This window comes from Falco naumanni, chromosome 8, assembly GCF_017639655.2.
Source record: "Falco naumanni isolate bFalNau1 chromosome 8, bFalNau1.pat, whole genome shotgun sequence".
Lineage (NCBI taxonomy): Eukaryota > Metazoa > Chordata > Aves > Falconiformes > Falconidae > Falco > Falco naumanni.
Window position 1 is genome coordinate 4,258,584 of NC_054061.1, and position 25,945 is coordinate 4,284,528.

Sequence of the window (25,945 nt, forward strand, 5' to 3'; positions counted from 1 at the left end):
TTCCCAGAGCTGGGGAACCAAGTCACCCCTTCTGGGAGACTGTAGATCACTCCTCCCTTTCAAACAGAGCACTGGAGGCACTCGGAAGGTACCTCAACTTTACAGAAGTGCGGCTGAGAAAGGCTTGGGTTAGGCAACACCTAAGAGGGTTCAAACCTCACCTTTTTCTCAGGAAGACCTGAAACCTGTATTTCTTGCCTTTTAGGCTGGAGTCACGAGCCTTTGTAGGTAAGGCTTCGTGATTTACCTACTTAAATGGAGGCAGCAATGAGGCACTCCCCAGGGAGAGGAAACTCCCGAGGAATGGTTTTGTGTATTTTATCCGAGAAGCATTAATGCTGTTTACACTATCAGATTTATTTACTGTGGGGAAAAAAATCTTTGTAAATTCGAAGTGTTTATTATTGCTAAAGACTTCTTCTGTTTGGCTCGGTGGCTGCTCACTGGATGCATTTCAATTCCTGTCCTTTGCTGAGCAGCTGCCGTTTCTGCCCGCTGCCCCGCCTGCAAAGCTATATGAGGGTTTTGCAAAAGTCTGTCCCTAAGGGCAAGTGGCCACAAAGAACCCCATCTGCTTCCCAGGAGGATTTGGGGAGGAAAAAGCCCTTCAGCTCTGGTGTGAGTCCGGTCAGAGCAAATCCGTTACAGACACTGGGATGCTGCAGTGAGTCAGGCTGGATAAACTGGGTGCCAGGTGACCTGAGCCTTTCCTGCCCCTTTGTGCCTGGCATTGCAGAAGGAACATCAGTTTGTGCTTCGCTCGCATTTTGGCCCCTTCAGGACTTCTCCAAGGGCTCTCTCCTCGAAGCTCGTGGCGATGAGCACAGTGACAGCCCCAAGCGAGGGTTTGACTTTGCTGCCATTACCTTCACAAGCAACACTCTGCCCTTGGCTGGAAGGGGGGTGTCCCACGTCAGCTGTTAGGATGGCTGGAGTGCCCAGGGCTGCTCCTAGGGGCTTGTCCCAGTGGCCACAGTGGACCGGCACCTTTGTGCCTGTGACCTTCAGAGCAATGGGGGGGTATGTGGCCCGCTGCAGAACTGCGGCTTCACCCTGAAGCCGTGTGTAACACAAGCAACATGGGCAAAGGGACATGCTGATGGCAGCCTCATCGCTTCTGCTTGGGCTTAACAGAAACCAAAACCCCACGGCACGCGTGAGCGCTGGGAGATGCTGGGGCGGGGTGGGTGGGTGACACCCGCAGGCACCGAGAGGGTGCTGGGTGAGGCTGCATGGGGTGACTTTCAAACACAGTGGGACAGGGCTGGGCTGGCTGGGGGGCAGCCAGGAAAGCTCCCTGGGGTGGGGGGCTCACAGGGCGGCTGAGAGCAATGGGACCCCCGGAGCGTGTCGGTCCAACCACCCACTCCGAGTCCCGACTCGGAGTGGGGGAGAAGAAAAAAACTCCAGAAGAAGGAAAAGCAACTGTGGATGAAAGGCTGAGCGGGCAGGGCAGGAAGGATGGCGGGCCACCGCCGGCTGCCCGCTGTTCCCGCAGCGGCGGGCACGGGACCGCCGGCCGGATGGGTGGGCGGATGGATGGAGGGATGGATGGAGGGATGGAGGGATGCCCTTCCCGGGGGGCGGCCCCCTCTCCCCTCCCCTCCCGCCGGGCCGGGCGGTGGCTCCGCTCCCCCCCGCGGGGCCGCTCCCCGCCCCCGCCCCGCCGCCGCATTTAACGGGGCGCGCGGCCGCCGCCGGCCCGGCCCGTCGCGTCCCGTCCCGTCCCGCCGCCTCCCGGCCATGGCGCGCCCGCCGCTGCCGCTGCTGCTGGCGCTGCCGCTGCTGCTGGCGCTGCGCCCCGCCGCCGCCGCCAAGTCCCCGTACCAGCAGGTCCTGCAGCACAGCCGGCTCCGCGGCCGGCAGCACGGGTAAGCGCGGGCAGCGGCCGCCCCGGGGGGGAGGACGGCTTTTCTCCCCCGAGACCTGCACAGGTCCCGGCGGGAAGGGGCGGCCCCGCGGTCCCCGCGCCCTGGCCGGCGGGCCCGTTGTGCGGGTGCGGAGCGCCGGCGGGCCCCCGGCGGTGCGGGGCAGGGCGCTCGGTGCGGGGCAGGGCGGCTCGGTGCGGGGCAGCACAGCTCGGTGCGGGGCAGGGCGGCGCGGTGCGGGGCAGGGCGGCGCGGTGCGGGGCAGCACAGCTCGGTGCGGGGCAGCGCGGCGCGGTGCGGGGCAGGGCGGCTCGGCCCTGCCGCGGGGGCCTGCCCCGGTGCTGGCGGCTCCGCTGCCGGCTTCTCCCTCCTTCCCCCCTCGGATAAGCACTTCTTCTTTCATCCCCAGTAACGTTTCCCTTTCCTCTCTGGTTAACTTTCCTCCTTTCTTTTAAGATGCTTAATATTGCCTATGTCCTTTTAGACCCCAATCAGTCTCTCCCCCTTAAGGAAAAAGGGGAGGGAAAAATCCCCAGATTCTAAACAGTTAAACATTTTGTGGAAGGAATTCTCATTTTCACGAATTTATAGAAAAAGAAAGAAAATTGGCTCAACAGCAGAGGAGTGTCTCTGTGGAGTAAGGACCAACTTACTCTTTGAGTGGAACCCTCAGTAAGTCTTGCAAGTTTTTTGTGACAAAAGTGATCACTTACCTACTCATAAACATTCTGAGATAAGGGATACCCCAAAAATGCACGTAGACCTCTCCGGCTAGATGGATGCTATATTATGGACTGAGTAGTTTGAGTCTTCTTTGGCAGGTAGAAAACTAACCCAATGTGAATCTTCTTCCCACTGTTTTTTAAAACTTACTGGGAATTAGGAGGGGTGAAGGGACGACAGACCTTCCAGCTGGCTTCCAGCTCTCAGGGTGGTGACATTGATGGAGCTGTAGCTTCCATTTAAATGGATTGCTGCAGGCAGGGTCATGAAATGCTTTAAATGGACCCTAAATCTTGCGGTTTGCTAAGTTATCTGGCAGGGATCCAGGTCAGTATTTGTGAGAAGGGGTATGCTGTTCGTATGTCTAACCAGGTACAGAATGCAACAGGCAAATTCTGAGCTGGTGTTATTTGTAAAATCTCAGTGACAAAAGAATTACAGTGATTCACGTACACACACAGTGAGTCTTGTTACTAATCTCTGCATTATCTGAAACTAAGTAAATACCCAGTTCTGCCGATAGCCCCGAGACTGAAGTTTGCTCAGGCATGGTAAGTTAGTGCAGTCCTGGTGTAAATCGGTGCGCTCACCTCTGCGGCGAGAAGCCTGTTACTCCCTGTACAATCCATAGAGGAACAGGCTAAGATGTGGCTGTGGTCCATGCTGGTTCCTGAGATCTGTGGAAGATGCAAGGAATTAGTACGCCAGGGTTTCCAGATGAAGTTATGCTGAGATAAACCCAGCGTAGCTGACCACAGCGCTGTGCTCGCTGATCCCTTTCTGATGGAGAGATCCATTCACACCAAGCTGATTTTTAAACATTAACTGAATTTTGAATGTTGATCAGTGACATGCCAGAGAGATACAGCAGGACAAAACCAGCCAAAAAGATCTTGGATGTGAGATGTGACGTTTCAGTTGCAAGAGGGAGCTCAGGAGGGATGTGCAACCAGGATTGCCACCCTTTCTGCTGTGAGCATCCCCCCACACCATCAATGCTCCTATTGAGTCGAGAGCGAGTTGGGTGGCAGCGCTTGGCTCTGCAGCAAAACTTGTACACCTTAATTAACTTTTTTTTTTTAAGTGAATCAATTCAGGTCCAGGAGAGGAGATAAGAAGTGTATAAGGAACACGAATATCTGAGGATGAAAGCCTAGGAGCTCTGTCCCCAAACCCACCTGCTTGTGTTGGCGCGGTGTGATGTGGGGGAGCTCCACGGATGCAGTCATGGCAGGTAGCTGGGGCCAGATGGTGAGTCCTGCTCGCCTCTGCCCCTTCCCGAAGGGCAGCCCCTGCCCCAGCAGCTCCCAGATGCAGCCTGCCAAGTGGAAGGTTTCAGCTGAAGGGGAACAATAGGCAGTTTTATCCTCGAGTCAGCGTGGCTGGCTGGGAACGGCATGGCAGAGGTGGTGAACTCCAACGAGGAGAGGGGAGAGTGTTGACAAATTCATTTTAAGCCCGACTGGGCAAAGGACCAGAACACGCACCACGGGGAGCCGCTACTACAGCCTGCCTGCGGGAATCATTGATAACACGGCCCTGGGGGGGGGATTTTTCCACATTAAGGAAAAACTGGGAAGAAGTTTTCCCTCATAAGTCAGGGAGGGAGCCGCAGCCCCGAGCAGGGAGGAGGGGAACACAGCAGCGCGGGTTTGACGCTGTCCTGAAGGCACAAGGGTTTTCTTGGCAGGCTGCTCCCGGGGATATGGGGGAAGTGATCAAACAAGTCCTTCAGTAGCCAGGCTTGTCAAGATGAATATTAGAGGGATTGTCCACTGCCGTCAGCCAGACGCTGAAATCGAGGCAAGGTTTGGAATTTCGATGTAATTGGAACCATACTTTGGCGCGGCGGGGCTGGGTAGCCGAGGTGGGCTGAGTCAGAGAGCACAGACGTCTCTCTGAGCGATGATTTGGCGTGGAAATTACTGAGCCCGGGCCAGTCTGCATCAGCTGAAAGTTTGGCTTTGTGATTTCTAACTTTTATTAGTAGATTCTTTCTCCTTGTCCCTTGCCTTGTGTAGAAAGGGAATGAAATGCTTTCATGCAGAAACAAAACTACCATTAGTGGATATGGCAGTAACCTAATTCCCCCAGGTCCCACGGGCCCTCACTTTCCCCCCGGGGCAGGACGAAGGTGCCAGGGCCACGCGGGGTCGGATCCTGCCTCCACAGGGCCCTGTGGCAGCCACATCAACAAAGGCTCATTGAAGGCAAGCCAAGCTCCTGCTGAGACTGGCGCTGGAGTTAGCCAACATATAGGAGACCCTCACGTTAATTCATGCTAATGATGAGCAGGCTGGCCCGTTTTGGAGAAAGCCAAATTTGGGACACTGGTGAAAAGCAAGTAGGGCCACTGGAAGACTTGGTGGTCAAGCTGCAAACTCTGCTTTTGTTAATTTTGGTAGGGAACAGGGCAGTGTCTCGGTCAAACTCAGCATGAAACAGGCTGCTGTCTGTTTTCCTAAACAGATCAACAAGACCTTTACAACAGCATCTCCAGACCCCATCCGGAGCTCCATTTGTGCAAATGAAAGCTCTGCCCTGGACAGTGCAGAGCACTCCTAATGGGCTGAAGTGGTGATTTATGTATTTTGTTTAATTATTTGTTTTCCCTCATCTGCCTGGCAGCCAATACTGCTCATACTTTCAGTGTTGCTGTCGCAACTGGGGCATGGTGTGGCTGTTGGGAATCCAGCCTCAGTTGGGCTGAGCATCCTCAGCTTGCTGGGGCATTTGCTACACCTCTGGCTTAAGCCCAGTGGCAGGCAGCAGCCTCGCAATCCAGATCCCTAAATCATATCTCATGCGCTGAACGTGCATTGCCCACATCTGTGGCCAGGGCTGCTGGCCACAAACCACAGGGGGGGTGAGCCAGGCTGAGCGGGGAAATGCTGTGCTGGCCAAACCAGCAGCTAGGAAACTCCCAACTCCTCTTTGACCATATCTTTGCTCGCAGTGATACCACTTCTTAGAAAGCTGAAAGGCTGCAGTCAGCTCTCCGTGGGGTTAGTCACACACGTAATGCCAGCCGTCTGCTTTTCTGGTTGAGAAGGAGCTCTTGGTGCCCTCTGGGCTCTTGATCTGTGCTGCCATACCTGGTGTGTTGAAACCGGAGTGGGAAGTGCCACTGCTCATTTTCCCCGTCAGCATCCATGCCCAGAATCAGCTGAGTCTATCGTGCAGCAGAAGTACCCGTTCTGGTTTTGGTGCAAGTCCATCCATAGGTGATAAATACCTGTTCTTCTTTATGTCCTAAATGATGACATAATGGGGGGTTTTGGGAAGGATTTGAATTACTGCAAAACTTTTTCAGGTTTTAATTGGGATCCCAAATTGCAAGTAGCTGTTCACCATGGAAATGCGAACAGTATTATTGTAAAAAGTATTATTTTAAACTTAATTTCTTTGTATTTTGGTGAGAGGTGGAACATGGAGCAGGGCCAAGAATTTGCACTCAGTGAAGAAAAAGATGCCCTGGCAGAGTGAAGAGAGCTGTCTTTCACTGCTTCCTCCACTTCATGACAGTCATTATACGCTCAGACTGAGCGAGCTGACTTAGAGCTATCAAAGTTTCCTCCCTTGCCACCCAGCAGGGCTTTTCAGGCACTGTCAGGTGGGGTCTGGCTCCATCTTGGGGGCCAGCACCGAAAGGAGGGAGGCTTACAGGACCCTCTTGTGCTTTGTCCTTACCCGTAGCCCCAACGTGTGTGCGGTGCAGAAGCTGATCGGCACAAACAGGAAATACTTCACCAACTGCAAGCAGTGGTACCAGAGGAAGATCTGTGGCAAGTCGACGTAAGTACCTGAGCGCCAGCGAGGGTCTCCCCAAAAACCCCATTGCAGAGGTGGGTGCTGGGTGGGAAAAGCAGACGGTGTGACAGACACGGGATGCTACAGCCCATGGTGCGGGTTTAACATGCGTATGTGTTAAGAATTGTTCTAGCCTTTTTCTCCCTAAGAAATATTGGTGTTTTTCTCAAATAGAAACATGATCCTAAAACACTTAGATGTTAAGAATGGAAAGCACCGTGTAAATACAAACCCTGATGGTTTATTCTAATTGCATTTCAATATATACTTATACAGCTCTCAGTGCTATAATGAAGCGCGTACCAGATGTTTTCTAGTACTTAACTGTGTCTCTCTCCATGCTAGGCTCAATGCTGCCTAGATTAAAACTAAAAGGGGGAGTGCAGAAAGGCAACCCAGAGCTGACGGATATTGGAGAGAACATAAAACTCATCTACATATGTTTGCTTTGGAAGGGAAAACAGAAATAAGGGGAAAGAGGTGTCAGTTTTAGCCAACACTCTCTGATGACTCCACCAGGAAAGTTAATTAGACTTGCAGTCCCATTCCACGTCTAAGATTGCAAACAATAATATTCAAGTAGCTGTTGCATAAAGTATCTGTGTAAGCAGCCTCAGGACATTCTTTTGAAAGATGTAGTCAGCGGATAATTAAGGATATGCATGCTTGACTATCTGCCAGGCTGTAGATCAGGAGTGGAGAATCTTTTCCTTTGGTGTAAGGCCAAACTGGGCTTTCAGACACGTTCGCATGCACCACCAAAGATGCCCTGAACACTGCTGGCCCTGGGGAGCAGAGCTGTGGGCCAGGTCTGATCCTGGCTCCGCAGGGTCAAGAACAAACAGCAGACGATCATCTCAGGTGTTTCTGACATGGTCCAATGTAAATTTTATATAGATCTATAGGAACATGCTGTTCTTTACTGCAGGTTAAATAAATTCTGTTTCCGTAGTCAACAGCAGACTTTGAGATCTTGAATGGTGGTAAACTATTGTTTTTATTTTGGTTGCCTTCGTTGGTTTAGCTGGGGTGGCTGGCCGCTGGGATTCGTTTTGCATGTCCGGTGTTGGTATGGTGAGGAGGGAGGCAAAGCAGGAGCCATCACCGTGCGTGGCTTTTGGCCTTTCATCGTGCTACCCATGTGAATTCGTTTAGAAGAGGGAAATTCTGTACTTCAGGAGGATGTGTTTCAGGATGTACCATACAGTGAGCATGTATAGCGGTTTCCCTTACATACAGTTGTCTTTACAGAAAGAAAAAAATAAATAAAAAATGGAGAGGCAAGATTGTAAAAACAAACCAGCCCCCTCTCCTTAATTCTACAGAACCACCAAATCTGGAAAGACTTAATTTGGGTGATTAGAGTTCAGGCTCTCATCTTGGCCCAATGGTGTCTTTTTTGACATAAATTGGATAAGATTATGGCATGGCAATATGGTATCATCATTGCCTCTTCTGATAACGGAGTAGCACGTTAGGTCTCCAAAGAAAACATGACTCAGCTGTGGCTGTGGGACAGCTTTGCTGTTATGGTCACGGAAGGGCAAAGTGATCCGGCCACAGATTTCTTCAGCTCTGAAACGAGTGAGAAGCTAACCTCATGTAACCCAAGTGTGCAGCTGCATTTGGCAGAGACAAGCTCATCTGCTTATCTCCAGAAAAAGGTGGAACAACTGGCATCTGGCAGTATTTAATTATTTCATTTGAGGAGATGGGGTGATCTCTTCTAACCTCGTTTTCTCTACTTTTACCCAAGTGTCTAATCCAATGATACATTGCTGAGAGAAAAGCACACAGAGCGTTAACCTGCCTGTTAACCTATGAGATAATGTTCCCATTATAAATGGAATTTGCTCACTATTCTTTACTTTGCATCATCTCCACAATGGGTGTTATTGTCTTCTTCTCTCTCCTTAGTCATTTTTGAGCCTGGGCCCTACTTTGCCCTTTAGCAGTGCTTATGCAGAACAAAAGACACATGCCTTGACTCAGATTTTCTGGAGGACCCTGGGACAGCTCTGATTACAAATGTTTGTTGGTGGTGGCCCCCACTGGACGTGGTGTTCCTGCATATGGAAGCAATCAGGAGTCATTTGGGCCACGAAGGACGTGATGCATTACGCTGCAGCAGTCAAATTCTTAAACCAGTGTCAGGGGCCTGATGCTGTGCTGTGCTCAGTGCATCAGTTCCCAAGAGAGGATGTGGGCACAGTTAATGCTGCACGGCACAAACCCTCAAAACTGACCTGGTGTGTGGGACTGAGCTGGTCCATGAGAGGTTTTGAGAATACCAGATGCCTTTAAATCCCAGAAAGAGTCAGGATTTGGCACGTTCATCAGCATAACTGGGTGGATCCAGCCTGTGCTTGGGATCTGTAGTCAGATGTCCTCTCCTGAAGTGGTGTGCTTGGTCCTCTTGTTGGCAAGGGGATCCACTCCATCAGCCCGAGGGGTCAGTGGAGCTGGATAAGCATGGCCATTTCCTCCTCCTAAAAGGTTTTCCCCACCTGTGAGAAGAGCAGTTCTGGGATAGAGGACGCTTGACCCATCTCACCTACTTCATGTTTGACCTGGCTGTTATTCTCCTGATTAGCCTAAAGGGTCAGCGGTGCCACAAGTTGGATGTGTGTTGCAGGTGCAAATACCTGGCTTGTGAAAGATAGTTTTGGCTGCTTTGATTTCTTCTTTTTTCCTGCTCTGAGCACCGTTTCAAACAGGTGGGAGGGAGGCAGGTTGGTCAGTGAGAGCCAGGTACTGTGGAGAAGCAAAGTTGAGCTCCTGCAGGGTTGACTCAGAGCGGAGAGGTTCAACCACTAGTGAGGAAGGCAGAAGAGTTGCCACAAGCCTGCAGCATAACTTCAGTCCTTCCTGGATGGTTGCATCCTGCATCAGGAGACACAGAGCGACTGGAACAGCAAGGAAAGCCGGCTCGGAAAACGCGGATGTGCCTGGTCTTTAGTTTTGTGTCCAGGTGCATCACCTTTCGGGCGCTGCTCTGGGCTCACAGCCGAGAGCTCTCATGGGCACCCCAGGGTGCAGCAGGCGCTGAGTTGCTCCGTAGCTGTTACCACCAACAAATAGGTTATGGCCGTAAGGCAGAGGCTTGGTGCTGAGGCTTTGCAGGCTTCATCAGCAGCATCTGCTGCTCCCCAGGGGTGGAGTGGTGGGCTGGGGCTGGATGTGCGCGATGGAAATTTCAACTCATGCATCAGAAGAGGACTCTTACCTCTTTATCTGTTTTTTTTAATTTGTTTTTCTTTTTGCTGAAGTATTGGCTCACATGGTTAGGGAGAAATTAGATAGAGGATTTATGTACATTTTTTATCGTTGCTGATGAGGTGAGATAAGGCAGTTGGCAAGAAATCTGACACTGCTTTGATTTTAATGAGCACTGAAACAAGATTGTTTTGGTAATTAAGTAATTTTCCACTGTTGGTTGTTCCAAAGCCAAAGATATAGTTTACTTAGAATATATTCTCATTGTTGTGCCTGTGTTTTTTATATTTTTCTACTTCCCTTATGCACAGGACTCATTCTTGAACACATCCCCACATCCTTGTTTGTCTTGAGAATGAAAAGACAGCTTATATAAATCTGGGATTTGATTATTTTTTGAGGAATAACTAGTGGCAATAAGTTGTCTCTTAATATGTTCCTTTTTTTTTTGCATTTAAATTAACTTTCCTTTTCTTGTCTGATGTACTTTCCTCAGTTCAGGAAAAAAAATACTCTCTGGCAGTTATTTTACAAAAACAAAACATATGGGTTTTATTACAGGAAATTATTACAAATGGATCTTTATTCACTAATATATGCCTAAGCTTATTTTTATTACCTTGAGAAATGCACTTAAAATTTAATTTCAGATCCTAAGAATGCAACAGCAGCGAAACAATGACTAATAAAAGCCAGGGAGCTTGCTTCTGCACTCAGATACAGATAGAATTTAAGAAATACAGTGTTTCAAAAGCAGCGGCTGAAAAATTATAGATTTGACTCGAAATTACTCAATGAGGAGGTCAGGAAATTGTGGTCAGAGGTGTTGCAGAGTGGATGACAAATGCTTTTTGTGTGAGGGTATTGCTTATTTAACCCACATCACTGGAATCCGCTGCGTCCCGGTGTAGTGGTCTGTAGCTGCTGAGCAGACACCGGGAACAGGGATGGACTTGGCATCAACAAGGGCTTTTGTGCAGAGCCCACCGTGTGGTGCAGTGCCTGGGAGGTGTTCAGTGTTTTCTCCTGTGAGCTGTTTGCCCCCGGCTGTGTAAGAGAGATACTCCTCCCCGGGCAGCAGGCTGTGGCTCTGACCCAGCTGGAGAAGGACATGTCAAAGGAGGAGCCTTCCTCCCACATGGATGTGTAGGGTACCATAGCATCAAGATGCAGAGTCCTGCAAATGAGGGAGAGCAGCCTTCAGCCACGGCTGTGCTGCTCTTCCCTGAGGGCTGGAGGTGGCTGCAGGACCAGCTGGGAGGATGCCCAGCCCTGAGCCACCCCTTGAATGGTGCCTACGTGCCTTTGGAGGGGCTGGGGTCTCTTGTGCTTCCTCCGAGTCCACCAACCATGGCAGGGCAAATGGCTGAAGCTGAAGCTGTTTTTTACAATCCTCATCTCTGGCTCCTTGTAGGTACAAACACTTTGCCGAGCACCTCTGTGTTCACCTGGCCCTTTGCAGAAATTTTCTGGTACTCAACTCAAAATGCTGGCATGCAAAATGCATACCAGATGGTGCTGGTAGGTCACCTTCAGTGGGTGAGTGAGATTGGGAGCTTGAAGGAGCCCCTGCCCGGGTGGAGCTAGCCCCATTACTGGCCTCGGTGCTTTTTGCCATTATCTTCCCTCATGTGGTGGTGCTGGAGATGCCCACGAACCCACCGAGAAGCAGGCGGTGTGGTCCCTCCATCCCCTGCCGATGCCCTCCCTTCCCGGCAGGCGCCTGGCTGCTGGGGCAGCCCTGAGCTGGCGAGCCCTGTGTGCTGCAGGCTGTGTGCATCAGCGGCCTGCCCCTTCGTCACAGCTCATTAATCTCCCATCGATCTATAAATAAGCTTTTTAAAGCCTACATCAGCACTCGGGAATTATTTATGCTGAACTTTGGAATGATTTCTCTTTAATCAGCTCTTCGTCTTTGATTACGGGTCTGAACCAAGGGAACCGTCTAGACTGGATTTAGTTTCTAGGGTGAAAAAAAGAAAAATTGGAGGTAGGGGAGGGAAGTGGCAGTTGGAGAAAGTGTATGTTTCTAATGAACATGAGATGGAGGGGCTGGGGAAAGCGGAGCAGCAGGGTGTTAAGATCTCCAGTAGTCAAAGAAAGGGATTGCTTTAGGCAAACTCATTCCCACATGGAATATATAATGTCTAGACAATCAGTCTGGGTTTGCTTTGTAATTCTCTTAGGAAATTGTGACACAGAATTTATTTGCTTCTGTCACAGAAAAGCAGGTATTTGTTTCACTTACTGGCTCTTAATTACCCTGAAGAATTCCCTCTTAAACCCCAGCCATTTCCACTGTTTGTTAACAGTGTTAAAATTATGACAAATATCTGAAGCTCAAGGATTTTCCTTTCTCTTTGAGTGAGTGTGCTGAGGCTCAGCGATGCAGCATCCTGCTTGTCTTGAATCCAGCCGGGAGCACAGAGGAAACCCTCGGCTTTGGGAGGAACACCTATTCCCTTGCTGGCTTCCCCATCGATCAGATGTCCTTGCTCCTTCCACACCAAGCATATGAGCAATAGGTGAAAGAGTCCCCCGTGAAAAATAAACAGGCAACTTCTGGATTTTTTTTTGTTTCCTTTCCCTTTTTCTGTTTTTCCCCCTGTTAATATCAAAATGTGTTCCCTCAAGCGGCCAGCTTTGAGAATCAGATGGCTTTTGTTTCCCATTGAGCTGCAGGTGACAGACACAACGTGCAGGCAGCTCTCACTTATCTGGGGTCTGCAAATCTGCAGGATGGCCCCGTTTCCCCAGGACGGGGTCTCTGGCCCCTTTGGTTTTGCTGGGGGACAGTGCTTAGTCAGAGCAGCAGTTTGCTGCCAGCCAGAAGCAGCAGGATGCTTGCGGGGATGTACCCGGCACCAGCAGAGACGGTTGTGCTGCGGTGCTGCCCAGGGTGCCCATGGATGCACGTGCCACCGCTGGGGAAGTTTGTCCTTGCAGGGCTCACCCCATGCCCTTGTGCCAGTGCATCCAAGACCAGGGATGCTCCTTCCCCTCCAGGTCTGTCTTGTGGATTTTGCCATAAGTATGCAAATAATTTCTGGTGGTGGACAAGAACAGGGTGAAATGAAGGGAAAACTGGCCGGTTAGGTGAAGCAGCCATGCTGGCATCGCAGTGTGTTGCCCAAAAAGCGATCAGGCGTGACAGCAGCAGTCAGCCAGGGAGATCCCCAGATCCCACAAATGAACCATCACTTGCAGTGTCTTGCATAGGTTGTCTGTTGGGACCATGGCATTGGTTTCCATCCACTGTTTCTACGAAGTCTCCTGGAAAGTGGTTTTGAAAAGAAATCATGTCTGCTTTTGTTCTGTGGGGAAACTGGCAACATGCAGCCCTGAAGGAGATAAAAATTGTAGTTTGTCTTTTGTTCAAGTCTATACGTGTGATGAAGCGTCTGCTTAGAAATGTCACCAAATGTGGATGGATGCAGAACTATAGCAAATAGAGAAAAAGCAGTGAGACACCGTCAGTTAATCTGCCGTATCCATCTCTTATTCCAGAGTAATCAGTTACGAGTGCTGTCCTGGATATGAAAAAGTTCCTGGAGAAAAAGGCTGCCCAGCTGGTAAAAATATGTTTTTAGACTTCTTAAAATTATACAGCTGCCTAGTAAAGGGAAACGTTAGAAAATTACTCAAAGTGGATTTGATTTTTTGCAATTTGTGCGTACTATTGCCATGAAAAAGTCAATGGCAAATGCAGAGCACCAGCTGAGTGCCAGATCAGCTCCAAAGCATGCAAAATGTTCCAGACAACTTAAAACCTTGGATATAATTAAAGCTTAATCAAGCATGGGAGGGCCATAGGGAACTACTTATTCCAACAAGTAATATAGTTGTTGGAAATGCAATACAAAGGAACGATAGAGTGGCAGACAGCACTGCCAATCTCTGCTCATTTTTATTTTGGCAAGCATGAGGTTAGAAAAAATTGCGTTTAGGAGAAAATACAGTTCAGCCACTGGTGGGAGTTGGGAGGGAATTAACTGGGTTTATTGAAGAAAGATGTATTTTGCTTTTGCTTTCTGAACACTTCCTTCCACAAAAGCTTGATGCCACCCAGTTAACCACCTGGGCTGGAGTAGATGGGCCATGGAGACTGAGACCAGCAGTGAGCTGCCAGCTCCGAACACCAAAAGCCTGAGTATAAACAAGGATTGGGTGAAAGCCGTGAACATCTTTGCTTGCCTAAATTCACATCCATATAAATCCAGAGTAACACCATTGAAACCTGCAGTGATGCGGGAGACCCTGGATTACACTGCTATAGTTGAGGCTAGAGCTGTCTGGCTATGATTATTTATTATCTAATTAATGAACAGATACGAGTTCCTTGACATGCTTCATTTCCACGAGCGTTCTCAACAGCAGCTCTGCTGTAATTCAGCGCAGTGTGGGCAGGATGAATGTGTTGGGAACATAACCTTCTCTTCTTTCAGCGCTGCCGCTTTCAAACATCTATGAAACCCTGGGAGTTGTCGGGTCTGCCACCACGCAGCTCTACTCTGACCGGTCTAACCTAAGGCCAGAAATCGAAGGACCTGGAAGTTTTACAATTTTTGCCCCGAGTAATGAGGCCTGGGCGTCCTTACCTGCTGTAAGATAGAATTCCTCTTCTTTCATCTCTTTCTCTGGCTTTCTGTAGCGGAGATCCAGCACTGCAGGGGTCTGGATCTAGCCCTATCCAGCAGAAGAGACACAGTCCTGATATAGGAAGGACTGTGAATTTCCAAGATGGGAACCACTGTACTGGTCCACCAGGTCCAGGGCTTTGTTTCTGAAAGAGCCCAACACTAGAGAGATGTGGATGCTCTCCAGCAGGTAGATTTGGAAATCACCTCAGTCAGTTCTCCCTGCCTCCTTACCATTAGAGATTGCATTAAGACCTGTAACAAGAGACTTTCCAACCATTTCACTTTTTCTAGTTGACCATGACTTTACCACTCTGGTTGTTCTTAATAATTTTTACAAGTAGCCAGTCCCAGCTGGAGCCTTGGAAAACCTTCAGCCTTGTGCATCAATGTGTTCTATGCTCGATCACATACACATTTCCTTTACGTTGGTTTTGATTTTCTCACTCTGTGTCTTGTGAAATTTCCGCTCCTGGAATTGCCACTGCTGTCCTGCTGGTGCTGCCATCCTAGTGGGGCATCGCTGTGAACAGGGGAGAGTCCTGACTGTACAACCCCTACCCAGTTACATCCCATATTTAAATCACTTGTCCATAAATATGGAAGAACAGCTACTGGGGCAGGGAGGGGGAATTTTTTTTTTTTTTTTTTTTTTTTGGCTAACCCCACTGCCAAGCCTCTACCCAAAACCTGCACCAGAAGAGCCCCTTGCAGGGATGATGCTGTTGGGGAAGGTCTGCTGGTGCGTTTGTCCTTGGCCATGAGCGATGCCTTTTGTTGCCTTACTGCTCATTTCGAGGCAGTGACCCCACACTGGAGCTTGCTGCCATCATCCCTTCATCTGCCAAGGATGGGGGGCTGCTCTTGTAAGGCAAAAGACAAAGATTTATGAAAGTTAAGAGCTCTTAATTTGCACAGATGGCATAAAGCGGAATACATCACTTAATATGCATGCACACCCACCCCCCCCCGGATGCAGCCAGACCTCCTGGCTCTCTCTAACAACTTGCCTAATTGCACTCAGCACTGAAAAATTAATTTTTCTGATTTTCAGGAAACTCTAGATTCCTTAGTCAGTAACGTTAACATTGAGCTGCTCAACGCCCTCCGCTACCACATGGTGAACAAACGGGTCCTCACAGACGATCTGAAACATGGGACAACGCTTAACTCAATGTACCAGGGCCTGCCTATCCAGATTCACCACTATCCCAATGGGGTAAGACATTCGCATTAAACCTGCCCACAGCACGCTTGCTTTGCTGCTGCCTTGCACTTTCTACACTGTCCTTGGAGCTCCGGGACCCTGTAGCACCTAGGCTGACAACTGCTGATGTAGGATACATATTTAGAAGGAGCTTGAAAAGAATATTTACAAGCAGGCAGTTCCATTGCTGCTGTTGCAGGGAAGTTGCCCCCGTTGCCCTATAACAGTATGCTTGCCCAAGCGTTGGTTCTTGCATATTTTCTTAGTCTTGATGATTCAGGGTAGAAAAACCCCACTGATTATCTTCAAAGCTCTTTAAACATGAAATGATTCAAACATTCTTGATAGAAAATTCTCACTCTTTGTGCTGCTTTTCGAGGAAACCACATTTCTGCTCCTGCTGATTCCATATTATAGCACTGGCTGCGTTTGAAATAGAAAACCAGCAGAGGCTGCTTTACCTTCTTGTTTTAGTGCACATAACGCCCCGTGGCTCTTTCCCTCTGCAGATTGTGACAGTGAACTGTGCCCGGCTGTTGAAAGCTGACCACCACGCCACCAACGGAGTGGTTCACGTCATCGACAAAGTCATCGCTACCACTACTAACAGCATTCAGCAGATCATTGAGACCGAGGAAAGCCTGGAAACTCTTCGGGTGAGTCCAGCCCGTGTGTGCTCCCGGGCTCCTTAAAGATGTTCAATCATCCCACTCCCAGTGAATTGTCAGGAGGAGCCTGCCAGCCTGTAGGTGCCGTGGCTCTAAAGCTGCTGATAAAATCCTCACGCCAATGTAGCTGATTTTGCTTTAAGAAGAGAAGTGTTTGCTATCAGCACAGGTAGGGTTTTACGAGAATAATTGTCACCCTGCTATTGCTGTCAGTAAAGAGGCATCCACTGAGTCTGTCTCCTCACTCTTCTATGGGAGTCAGCCTAAGGAGATACTAACTGCTCAGATCTGATGAGTACCAGTTTATTTGCCTTGATATTTGCCAAGTTAAGGAACAACTTAAAAACCACAGGGGTTTTGCAGTGAGCCAGCTGTGGGTTCTGCTCTGAATTATTGACAGGGAGTACTGTGACCCTTTCCAGGCACATCAGGGTATTCAAACTAGCTGTCAGTCTTGCCAAAAAAAGGGCTCTTGTACTCACATTTCTGGAACACAAGAGAACCATGGGGCTGGGTCAAATTTATAAAGGGACCAAACTGCTGAAAGAAGCTATTCAGAATTTTTTGTAAGTCCTCTGAAATTATAAAAGCCTTAATAAATCTGGCCTTTAGTGTATGCCTGGACAAAGCTGCTGACCTCTGTGTAATGGCTGAACGTTTTACCCTCTCTCCTCATTCCTCTGAAGGCTGCTGTGGCTGCTTCTGACCTCAACAGCTTACTGGAAAGCGAAGGGCAGTACACGCTCTTGGCTCCAACCAACGAAGCCTTTGAGAAGATCCCACGAGAAACACTGAACAGGATCCTGGGGGACCCAGAAGCCCTGAGGGGTAAGTGCTTGTTTACTGAGCCCCTTGAGAGACTGAAGAGTATTTTTCAGTTCTTCTATATTCCTTCTCGAGGACATCTGAATGGCTCCTCAATACACTCTGACAACAGCTGCAGTAAACAGATTTGACAGACTCCAGCTTTTTAAACTGGACAGCCCAAACTTCTTTGGATGTAGATATGGTAGATGTGTAGACATGGCCAAGAGTCGTATCCAGATACGGAGAGGGGAGCTGAAGCAGTCCCTTTTCCAAGTTTTCCTTTAGCACTCCTGTATGTGATGGTGATTGCTATCAATCCAGCAAGCCACAAGAAAACTAATAACTAATCAATGCAACTACCCCTGAAAAATGTGTCGCATAACCACACAAAACCTTTTGAAGTTGACAAAGGTGTGTAAAAGTTTCTCTTTTTAGGCACTTGATTTCACAGGCTGCTGAATTAAAATCAGCACAATTGCACAATTTAAAATGACTGCACATCTTTTGGAGTAGAGCCCCGTACAATACAGTACAGGCGGCCCTTGCCACTGAACAGGATCCCTAAAAGCTGCAATAATTTCGTAGTTGATTTTTGCAGCTCCCCAAGACACTCGCCTCTCTTCCAGACCTGCTGAACCATCACATCCTGAAGTCAGCCATGTGTGCTGAGGCCATCATTGCTGGCCTGACGATGGAGACTCTGGAAGGAACCACCTTGGACGTGGGCTGCAGCGGGGAAGAGCTGACCCTCAATGGGAAGCCCATCATTGCCAACAAGGATGTCCTGGCAACCAACGGCGTCGTACATTTTGTTAATGAGCTGCTGATCCCAGACTCGGGTACTGGTGCCTCTCTGCATCCGTTCTGTTGCCTTTGTTCTGTCTATTTTGTCAAGGAAATATTGGATTTAGAGGGTGTAGTGATGGCTGGATTGCCTTTAATGCAAGGCTACTATGTGTTGCTTTTCTTTTCAGCTAAGACCCTGTTTGAGTTGGCACAAGAATCTGAAGTTTCCAAGTCTATGGACTTTTTCAGACAAGCTGGTCTCAGTTCCCATCTAACTGGCAGTGAGCGAGTGACCCTCCTTGCCCCAGTGAACGATGTGTTCAAAGGTAAACTGGGGGAGTAAATCTCTTCCTGCCATCGGTTTGGGCCGCAGATCTCCCTCAGACAGCCCTCAGCCAAGTTTCAGTGCACACGTATGCATGTGCTCCCTCAGATGCCTCAGCTATAGGCAGTGGCATCTAGCTTTACAGTGACGAACTGGTGTGGGTAATACTCTGTATCTGGACTTTTTTTAGTGTCTCAGTGGTCATTTTAAGTCAATCACTTAAGTTCTTTCCGTACCTTTCGCTGCAGATGGACTCCCCGTTGTTGACAGTAACATGAAAAATTTGCTTCTGAACCACATTGTTAGAGACCAGCTCTCCTCTAAATATCTTTACCATGGACAGAAACTACAGACGCTGGGTGACAAGGAACTGAGAGTTTTTGTGTACCGCAATGTAAGTTCTTGCAGTGTGTGGTGCTCTCTGTGGCTGAATGATGCTTGATGTCTGCAGTGTTTTGGCTGTCATGTAAAAAGTGTAACTGAGCTTTGTGGAAAGTATAAAAATCTCTCTTTTGAAGCATATACTAATAAAATATTTTTGTCTGCAATTCTGTTTTTGCAGAACCTGTGCATTGAAAATGCATGCATTGCTGCCCATGACAAGAGAGGAAGGTTTGGGACCCTCTTTAGTGTGGACAAAATGTTGACTCCACCGTCTGGCTCAGTGATGGATGTTCTCAAGGCAGACCATCGCTTCAGGTGACCTTTCTGCTCTTCCTCAGTGCTAGTCAGGACTGGAAGAGCTGCCAAAGCAGTTTCTGTTTATTATGGGTTGTAGTCATGACTATATTTGGGGTTTTTTACATAGAAAGAGCATCCAAAACCATGGTCTTATCCCTAAATTATAGGGAATGAGACTTCAAATAACCCTTCAATGAATTGTGAGCCAAGAGTGTGTGGTCCCCCTCTGTACAGTAAGAAGCTGGCTCCAAAGCCATCTGTGCCCATCACAGCCACTGTGGCCTGACCGGTCTGTCTCCTCACTACCATTTGGTGCCCAAGGAGTCAGCATTCCCAGGTTGATTTGCCACATTCTGCTTGGACCTCACAGGCTCATTTCCTACCTAATCAACTTTTTGATTAATTGATTTGCTGAACCACAGCAGGATTTTGCAATTCTCACTTCACAGCTCTCTTTTGAACGCAACGTGCAATTGCTCAAAGACCAACCAAAGTCGTTTCTAGTGACGCATTTGTCATGTGTTTTGCAGTACGCTGGTGGCTGCAATCCAGTCTGCTGGTCTAACGGAGAACTTGAACAGGCCAGGTACCTTCACAGTGTTTGCTCCAACAAACGAAGCTTTCCGAGCCATGCCCCAAGGGGAACTGAACAAACTAATGGGTGAGCGTTTTTAGAGCATTTAGATGAACAGCTGCCATGTGTTGTTGGCATGATACGAGGAGAACTGGCTACGTTTCCCTGCTGTATCTCATTCTTTGACCTTCTCTGTTGGAAGCATGGGCTTCCTACACAACTGATTTGGATAAGCCCTATCCAGCAGAAAGCCGAGGATGCATAGAGTGGCACTGAACCCTCAGACAAAGTGTGAATGCAGGTTTCTATTTCCCTTGTGCTTGGAAGACATGCTTGCTATAAACTTACCATGACTTTAATTTGGCTGTGCTGGCTGGTGTAAGGAAGATAACTCTAAGGTGTTTCTAGAGAAACCGATCAAGTCTCTGCCTTTCTCAGGGATGAATGAAGTGAGAATGTGGCTGTCAACCACGTAGGATCAGGGTGTCTCAAGTAAGTTTTGCAAATGGAAAACATGGTCCACGTTCAGCCTCCAGTTACACTGTATGAAATTTAAGTAGTAAAAGGATGGAGCTGTTGCTCCATCTATGTGTACGTGGACAAAGCAGGATGTCCAGCCTGATCCTTAGAAGACAGCAAATATTCCAGTTAGCACAGGCAAAGACCAATATCCTGAAAAGCACAGGCGTGCAGGCTGGGTGTGGAAAAAAGCACGGGAATGTTTAATAACACTCTTCTGGGTAAGCAGCATGATCTTTTATTTTGTTCATGTTGAAAACTGTCTGTGGTTGGAAACAATGTCAGGTATTCGACTGTAATGTCTTCTTGGCATTAAAGCCCAACCAAACATTGACATCATAATTTGGGAAGCATCTGCCCACGGTAGCTGGCTATCCTTTTAAGTGCAGGGATGAGGAACTGGTACTATTAGACTGCACATCCAGTCTAGTGCTTAATATATAAATATTTCAGAACTGTTTTGCAGCTATTGTAAATGGCTGCAGGAGTGAAGTATCCCAGATGTGGACACTTCGGATGTTCTTTTTTCACACAAATATTTAGCTTACGCCCCTGACGAAGAGGTGAATCATGCTGGTGAGGACGTGCAGTGTGAACTGTGGCCACCCTAGAAAAACTCTTAAATGGGAAAAAAGCTCACAGTGTATTCATATGGGGGTACTGAAAGAAAAAATCCCCCTTGCTGAGGGAGCTGCTGTGGGTTTGAAGATGGAGGCCACCTTTTGCACTAGCTGGTCCCCGTTGCCTGTCTGTGGGTGTTATCAGTGACACTGCGTCCTCTAAATGGGTAAATGGAGGGGGGCTGCTGGCCCATGCTGTGCACGTCACTGCCTCTTCTGGAAAATAGATGGCAAAGGGGAAGCATCTTATCTTCCTAAAATCTGTTTCAAAGCACAGCTAGATGGGTAGAGACTCAGTGGGGTGGGGATCAGGCCAGCAGTCTGTGATCTCTTAGTGACATTTCTCCTGCACTTTTCCCCTTCCTACTCAGGAATCCTGCAGTTTCAGCTGTGAACATTATTGCCAAGTGACACCAGTGTTGGTGACAGTATCGACATTTGCAAATACCAGAGCGCTCTAGCTGCTTCCTTATTTCACATGGGTCTCCCCCCCACCCCTAGACTTCCTTGGGAAGTGAAAGCAGCAACAGAAAGGGGTTCCTGCTGTGCACAGTGAGAACGAGGGACTGAAAACCCAAGAGAGAGGGGTTTCATGTATAGGGCAGCTTTGGTACACACCTAGGTGGGACATCAGAGGAATGTCCTTCTGGACTTGCTGGGAACCTCACCTGCCTGGGCAGGAATGGCCTCAGTGCCCTAACCAGCTCCAACCAAGGTCCTGCTGCCTGGTTTTTTTTTCAGTTTTACATTGTTCCCTTGCACTTTCAGGAAACCACAGTATTTTCCATGTAGTTTCATTCCCCCACATGAAGTATGGGAAGCAAGCACTGATGCTGTTTTGCAAATGTAAATGTTTTTTCTTCCCCCAGGTAATGCCAAGGAGCTTGCCAACATCCTCAAGTTCCATGTGGCTGATGAGATCCTGGTGAGCGGTGCGGTCGGTGCCCTGGTGAGGCTGAAGTCCATGCAGGGGGATAAATTGGAAGTCAGCGTGGTGAGTCGCCTGGGATGGGTTCTCATGTGTTCAGCTGTCCATGCTGAGGACCAAAGTATGTCTGTGCTCATCTGGCTGGTGTGGGAACCTCTTCTAAATGTGTGCACAGCCCCCCCAAACAGTGTTTTCTGCCTGTAGTGGAGGGACTGTTGCCATGTGTTCAATCCAACAAGCTGGCAGTCTTGAAATGTGGTTTGCTTCAGCTTTCTCCCCAGAAGACCGATTGTAAATGATTTCCAGGAGCTGTTATAAATTTAACCCTAAGTCACAAGGGAAAAAGCATAAATAAATTAAACAAATAGCTTGTTCAGCTAACACATCTTTTTTAGTGTAACAAAAACGATCTCTGCATGGGCTCCCTTAGCGCAGCAGGATTTATTTACATATACAATTTCATTTCACAAATTCTGGACTACAGTAAGAGAATGTAGGATCCTTTATTGAAGAAGAAAATATATTTCAGAAAATAAATAACCATGATCCACTCTGTGCATAAGGAAGAAAATGCAGGACAAAAAGGGAAAGGCCGGTGTTTCCAGGCACATTGAGTTGGCCAACTTGCACGCTAGACTCTTCTTGTGTCCAGGCTGGATCTGCCCTCTCCCGACGCCACCTCCACCATCCCTCCTGGGGCAAGCAGCAGTGCCTGGTGTCACCAGGGAGCTGGTGGATGTGCTCTGCTGCCATGGGACAGCGCTCCCAGCCAGCGCACCGAGAAAGTCCGTGCTCCAAAGCCTGCCAGCCACTCCAGGACAAACTGCTCAGGCTATAATTTGGTTTTATGTTCTCCTTAATTGGCAAGAGGAATGAAAGTGCCTACAGCCATCAAGTAAATGAATGAATGCAAAGTGAGGGCTTTTCTAAATAAAACTGGAAACCACTGATGACAACATTTTCTCATTTACTACTTTTTATTTACTATTTTTTAATATTTTTTTCTTTTCCTGAACAGAAAAACAACGTAATACATATCAACAAGGAGCCTGTTGCTGAAAGCGATATCATGGCCACAAATGGTGTGATTTATGCTGTGAACTCTGTCTTACAGCCACAGGGTAGGTCCGTGGTTAGAAATATCTTGAGCCACACCATGACAGCAAAGCTGCTTCGGGAGGGAGTAGTGACACATGGCAATTGCTTCAGTTTATTGAGGAGGATTACTCGGTTATGGGATTTTCAGCAGATAATAGTGGCAGGAAGCAGCCTGTGTGCTTTGAAGAGTATTTCAGTGCTACCTGTGTCCTTCCCTTAGCTTCAAGGCCCCAAGAAAGAGGTGACGAGCCTGCAGATCCTGCATTAGAAATCTTCAAACAGGCATCTGCGTTATCCAAGGTAAAAGACAAAAAATCTCTCATTGTAGAAGTACTGAAATTACATTTTGGTAATAATGATTGGAAGATAATGTCACATTCAGACTTTGACTTCCACAGAGTGAGCATATGTGTTTCATGGAATGACCAATCCTCTCTTCTTGCATGATTTAATTATATAAGAAATAATAGATTTTGCAACATGAAGCCTACACTTTGCAGCACACTGTGAATGTAACCTTGGCACGGTACAATACCTATCAACTTCCAGTAATGAAGTTGAAATTCATCCATAGGTTTTGGAGACTAGGGATAAATGTATTGACGTGCACACAGTTCTTAGAGCTGTCAGACATTTGTGGCTTTTATGCAAACGTTATATTTTCTTTCCGTGCAGGTTTCCCAGAGGAATCCTCGACTAGGTAAGAGAACTTCTCAATCTTGTTTCTAATTCCCATCGCACGTCCCTGTCCCTTCAATAAAGGTTTATTCTGTTGTCTTGCTCCAAACAAGGTGTAGCATAACCAGGAGGGGAGGGGACGGGGGGATGCCGTGTGTCTGTCCCACGCAACTCGTTCTTCTCCTCAGCAGCACCCGTCTACTCCCGGTTACTGGCGAGAATGAAGGAGAACTCGGGTGGGTTCTGAGCCGCGTCGTGAGCAACCACAGTCAGCGCCTCGGTCTCATCCACTCCGGCTGACAGCTAAAGAGAAGGATGGAATCATTTTTCAAAACCAAATATCACCCTTAAATTTATTTTTGTTTCCAATGAAATGGATAGGAAAAATGAAAAGCCATATATATATGTATATATTTTATGACCATTTTTATTTGGTTTTGACCTTAAAGTTCCCAGACTGAAGATAGGTTTTGTGTTTGGTTTTTTTTGTTAACGTAGTCCCTAATCTGCAGGTTTTTAACATAGCCAGTTTTGGGCTTGATGCATACATACAAGGGCAGGTGCTTAATTCTGCCCTGGTTCAGGAGCTCAGCGAGATGCTCAGAGCTCACCTTGGTGCTGTCTCACTGGGGCAGAGCGAAAGGGGCTGAATTCAAGCCCCTTTTCCAGGCTCCCAGTGGTGCCTGCTGGCACTGCAAACCCTAGGCTCCCCAAGCAGGAGGCCAGGCACGTTCTCATTGAACCCCCACTCCAAACCAGTGCCAGAACTGGGATATTTTGTTCAGAATGCAGGAATTGTGTATGTTCAGATTTCTGAGCAAATACATCACCTGGGGCCAACTGTATGGCTGGGCGAACAGCGATTGCTTTGGAGGAAGTAAATTTGTTGAATTAATTAACCATTACCCAAGCAAATTTTTTTCCTGTGTTTTGGGGTTTTTTTAGTTGTGTTTTTTTGTTGGGTTTTTTTTTTTCAAACAAGCATGTGTTTCCTTCTTCCCTTGTGTTTTAAGTCTTCCATGAAATTCTGAATTGAAGGCTTTTAACAAAAGCCTCTCTATTGACATTGAGGAAACTGCATAATTATAAGCTATGGTTTGAACTGTTCTCTTTTTTTTTTTTTAATTTGGTTTTGTTTATGCCTATGGGTTTTAACTGTGCTGTGTTTTGTTCATGAGATTGAAATGAGAGTTCTCCCCGGCTGAAGCCTTCCAGCAGATGATTCATTTTTAATAATGGTTGTTTTTTAATAAAAATTAAAAATAAAATCAAAAATATAAATATGACAAGTAACAATAATGCTTGTTTGGTTTTTTGTTTGGTCTGAATTGCCTGATGGCACAGTTTGACTAGCTGGGAAGGAGGGGTGTCAGGTTTGCCTGGATCAGTATTAACAGGTCGGATAGTGACTGGAGTGGAAAGGCAAAGCATTTCTCCCCTCTTATCCCGGCCTGTCATCATTTTTTTGGCAGTACTTCCACGAGCAGTCAGTGTCACACGCTTCAAGGAGCACAGAGCAGCTGAGCACATCCCTCCTGCTGGATGCTCAGCCCCCCTTACCCACTGCTGGAGCCCAGTGCTCCATGCCTTGATGCCCACACACTTACTTACCTCGTCAGGGCTCTATACTCACTCCCCAGCCAGTTATTACCTTGGTGAAACCCAGGATTACGAGGCAAAAAAAAAAAAAAAAAAAAAGGTATCAAGTGCAGAATACAGAAAACCCAGATTGTTTTGGTTGCTCTGTCTGAGACACACGCTGGTAGTTTTCCTTCTTTTAAAAGCCCAAATCAAATTCCCATATGCTGTAAGCCATCTGCATAACTCCAATGTGTGAAAAATAATGAAGCTCTTCTTTTATTTCCCTTCCCCAGTCTCCCATCTCATCTTTTTATTTTTTGGCATGATATAATCCTGTTATTTAAGGCTAGAGTGGTGACAGAAAACCCTTTGAGCTACCTATTCCCAGCAGCTCAAGAAATAAGAGTTGTATCAGGGGACTAGCTCCTGGGGGAAGCTCAGCTTTTTGTAATTAGAATAATTAATTACTAACTCCTACAAAAGCCTGAGAGAGGGAAAAGCACTTTGCATCTTGCTCAGTAGTAGCACATGCAATTGTAAGGATAGAGGCTTGCTTGTTTGTTTGTTTTAGGTTTCTTTTGTTTTGTTTTGTTTTATTTTTTCCTCCCTTTCCTTGATGCTTTGTGACTAAGTGATATAAAGTCTTTCAGAACTTGGAAAGCAGGTGTGATCCTCATCTAGGTGAGTGCTCCTTGCTTGTACCTTCTTGGTGTCTGGCCTGGTGACAAAGTGTTTCTTTCTGAAATGAAACCACTTGAGTAGATGGCAGTAGGGGAAATTTTGCTTAGCCATGCTCAGAAACTAGAAGAAGTGCCATCTGCTGGGAGAGCAGCTTTCATCTCCTGGGAACAGCCCTGGCTTTCCAATGGGTGGTTCATGAGTGGTGTTGGGGCTGGTGGTGACGCAGCGATGATCTTCATGTTTTTCATACGGCCTGACTTTGCTTGCCTCGCTTGGAGGGGCACGCCAGGCTTATGAGTCCCAGTAGCATGACAGTAGATTCCTTTTTTTTTCCTTTCTCCTGTTGCTTATTCTCCCTGGTCTCCTGAAGTGCTCCCTCCTTTTCTCCTTCTGATGTCTGCTCCGTTCTCCGAGCTGCTGTGGGGTTCCAGCAGCAGCTCCCTGCAGCGCTATGGATGCAAGGTGTGTGCCCCTGTTGTGTTGCCTCTATAATTTCCCTGGGATCACACATCCTGGGAAGCCATCCCAGGATGCCTTC

The 25,945-nt window shown here is 47.9% G+C and overlaps 1 protein-coding gene across 2 annotated transcripts; it reads left to right on the forward strand.

Annotated features, from left to right (window-relative positions):
* Positions 1-1,719: 1,719 nt before the first annotated feature.
* Positions 1,720-24,251, forward strand: TGFBI (transforming growth factor beta induced). 2 transcript variants are annotated; one of them, XM_040604327.1, is made up of 17 exons: positions 1,720-1,871; positions 6,288-6,386; positions 13,125-13,189; positions 14,063-14,220; positions 15,309-15,473; positions 15,971-16,117; positions 16,816-16,957; positions 17,563-17,775; positions 17,911-18,048; positions 18,296-18,441; positions 18,610-18,746; positions 19,259-19,389; positions 21,311-21,435; positions 22,388-22,490; positions 22,688-22,767; positions 23,143-23,167; positions 23,334-24,251. In XM_040604327.1, the coding sequence occupies exons 1-17, from the start codon at positions 1,744-1,746 to the stop codon at positions 23,390-23,392; spliced, it is 2,061 nt and encodes a 686-aa protein (XP_040460261.1). In that variant the 5' UTR covers positions 1,720-1,743; the 3' UTR covers positions 23,393-24,251. The 2 variants fall into 2 exon arrangements, with proteins under 2 accessions (XP_040460261.1, XP_040460262.1); XM_040604328.1 differs by having other exon boundaries at positions 23,337-24,251.
* The last annotated feature ends 1,694 nt before the right edge of the window (positions 24,252-25,945 follow it).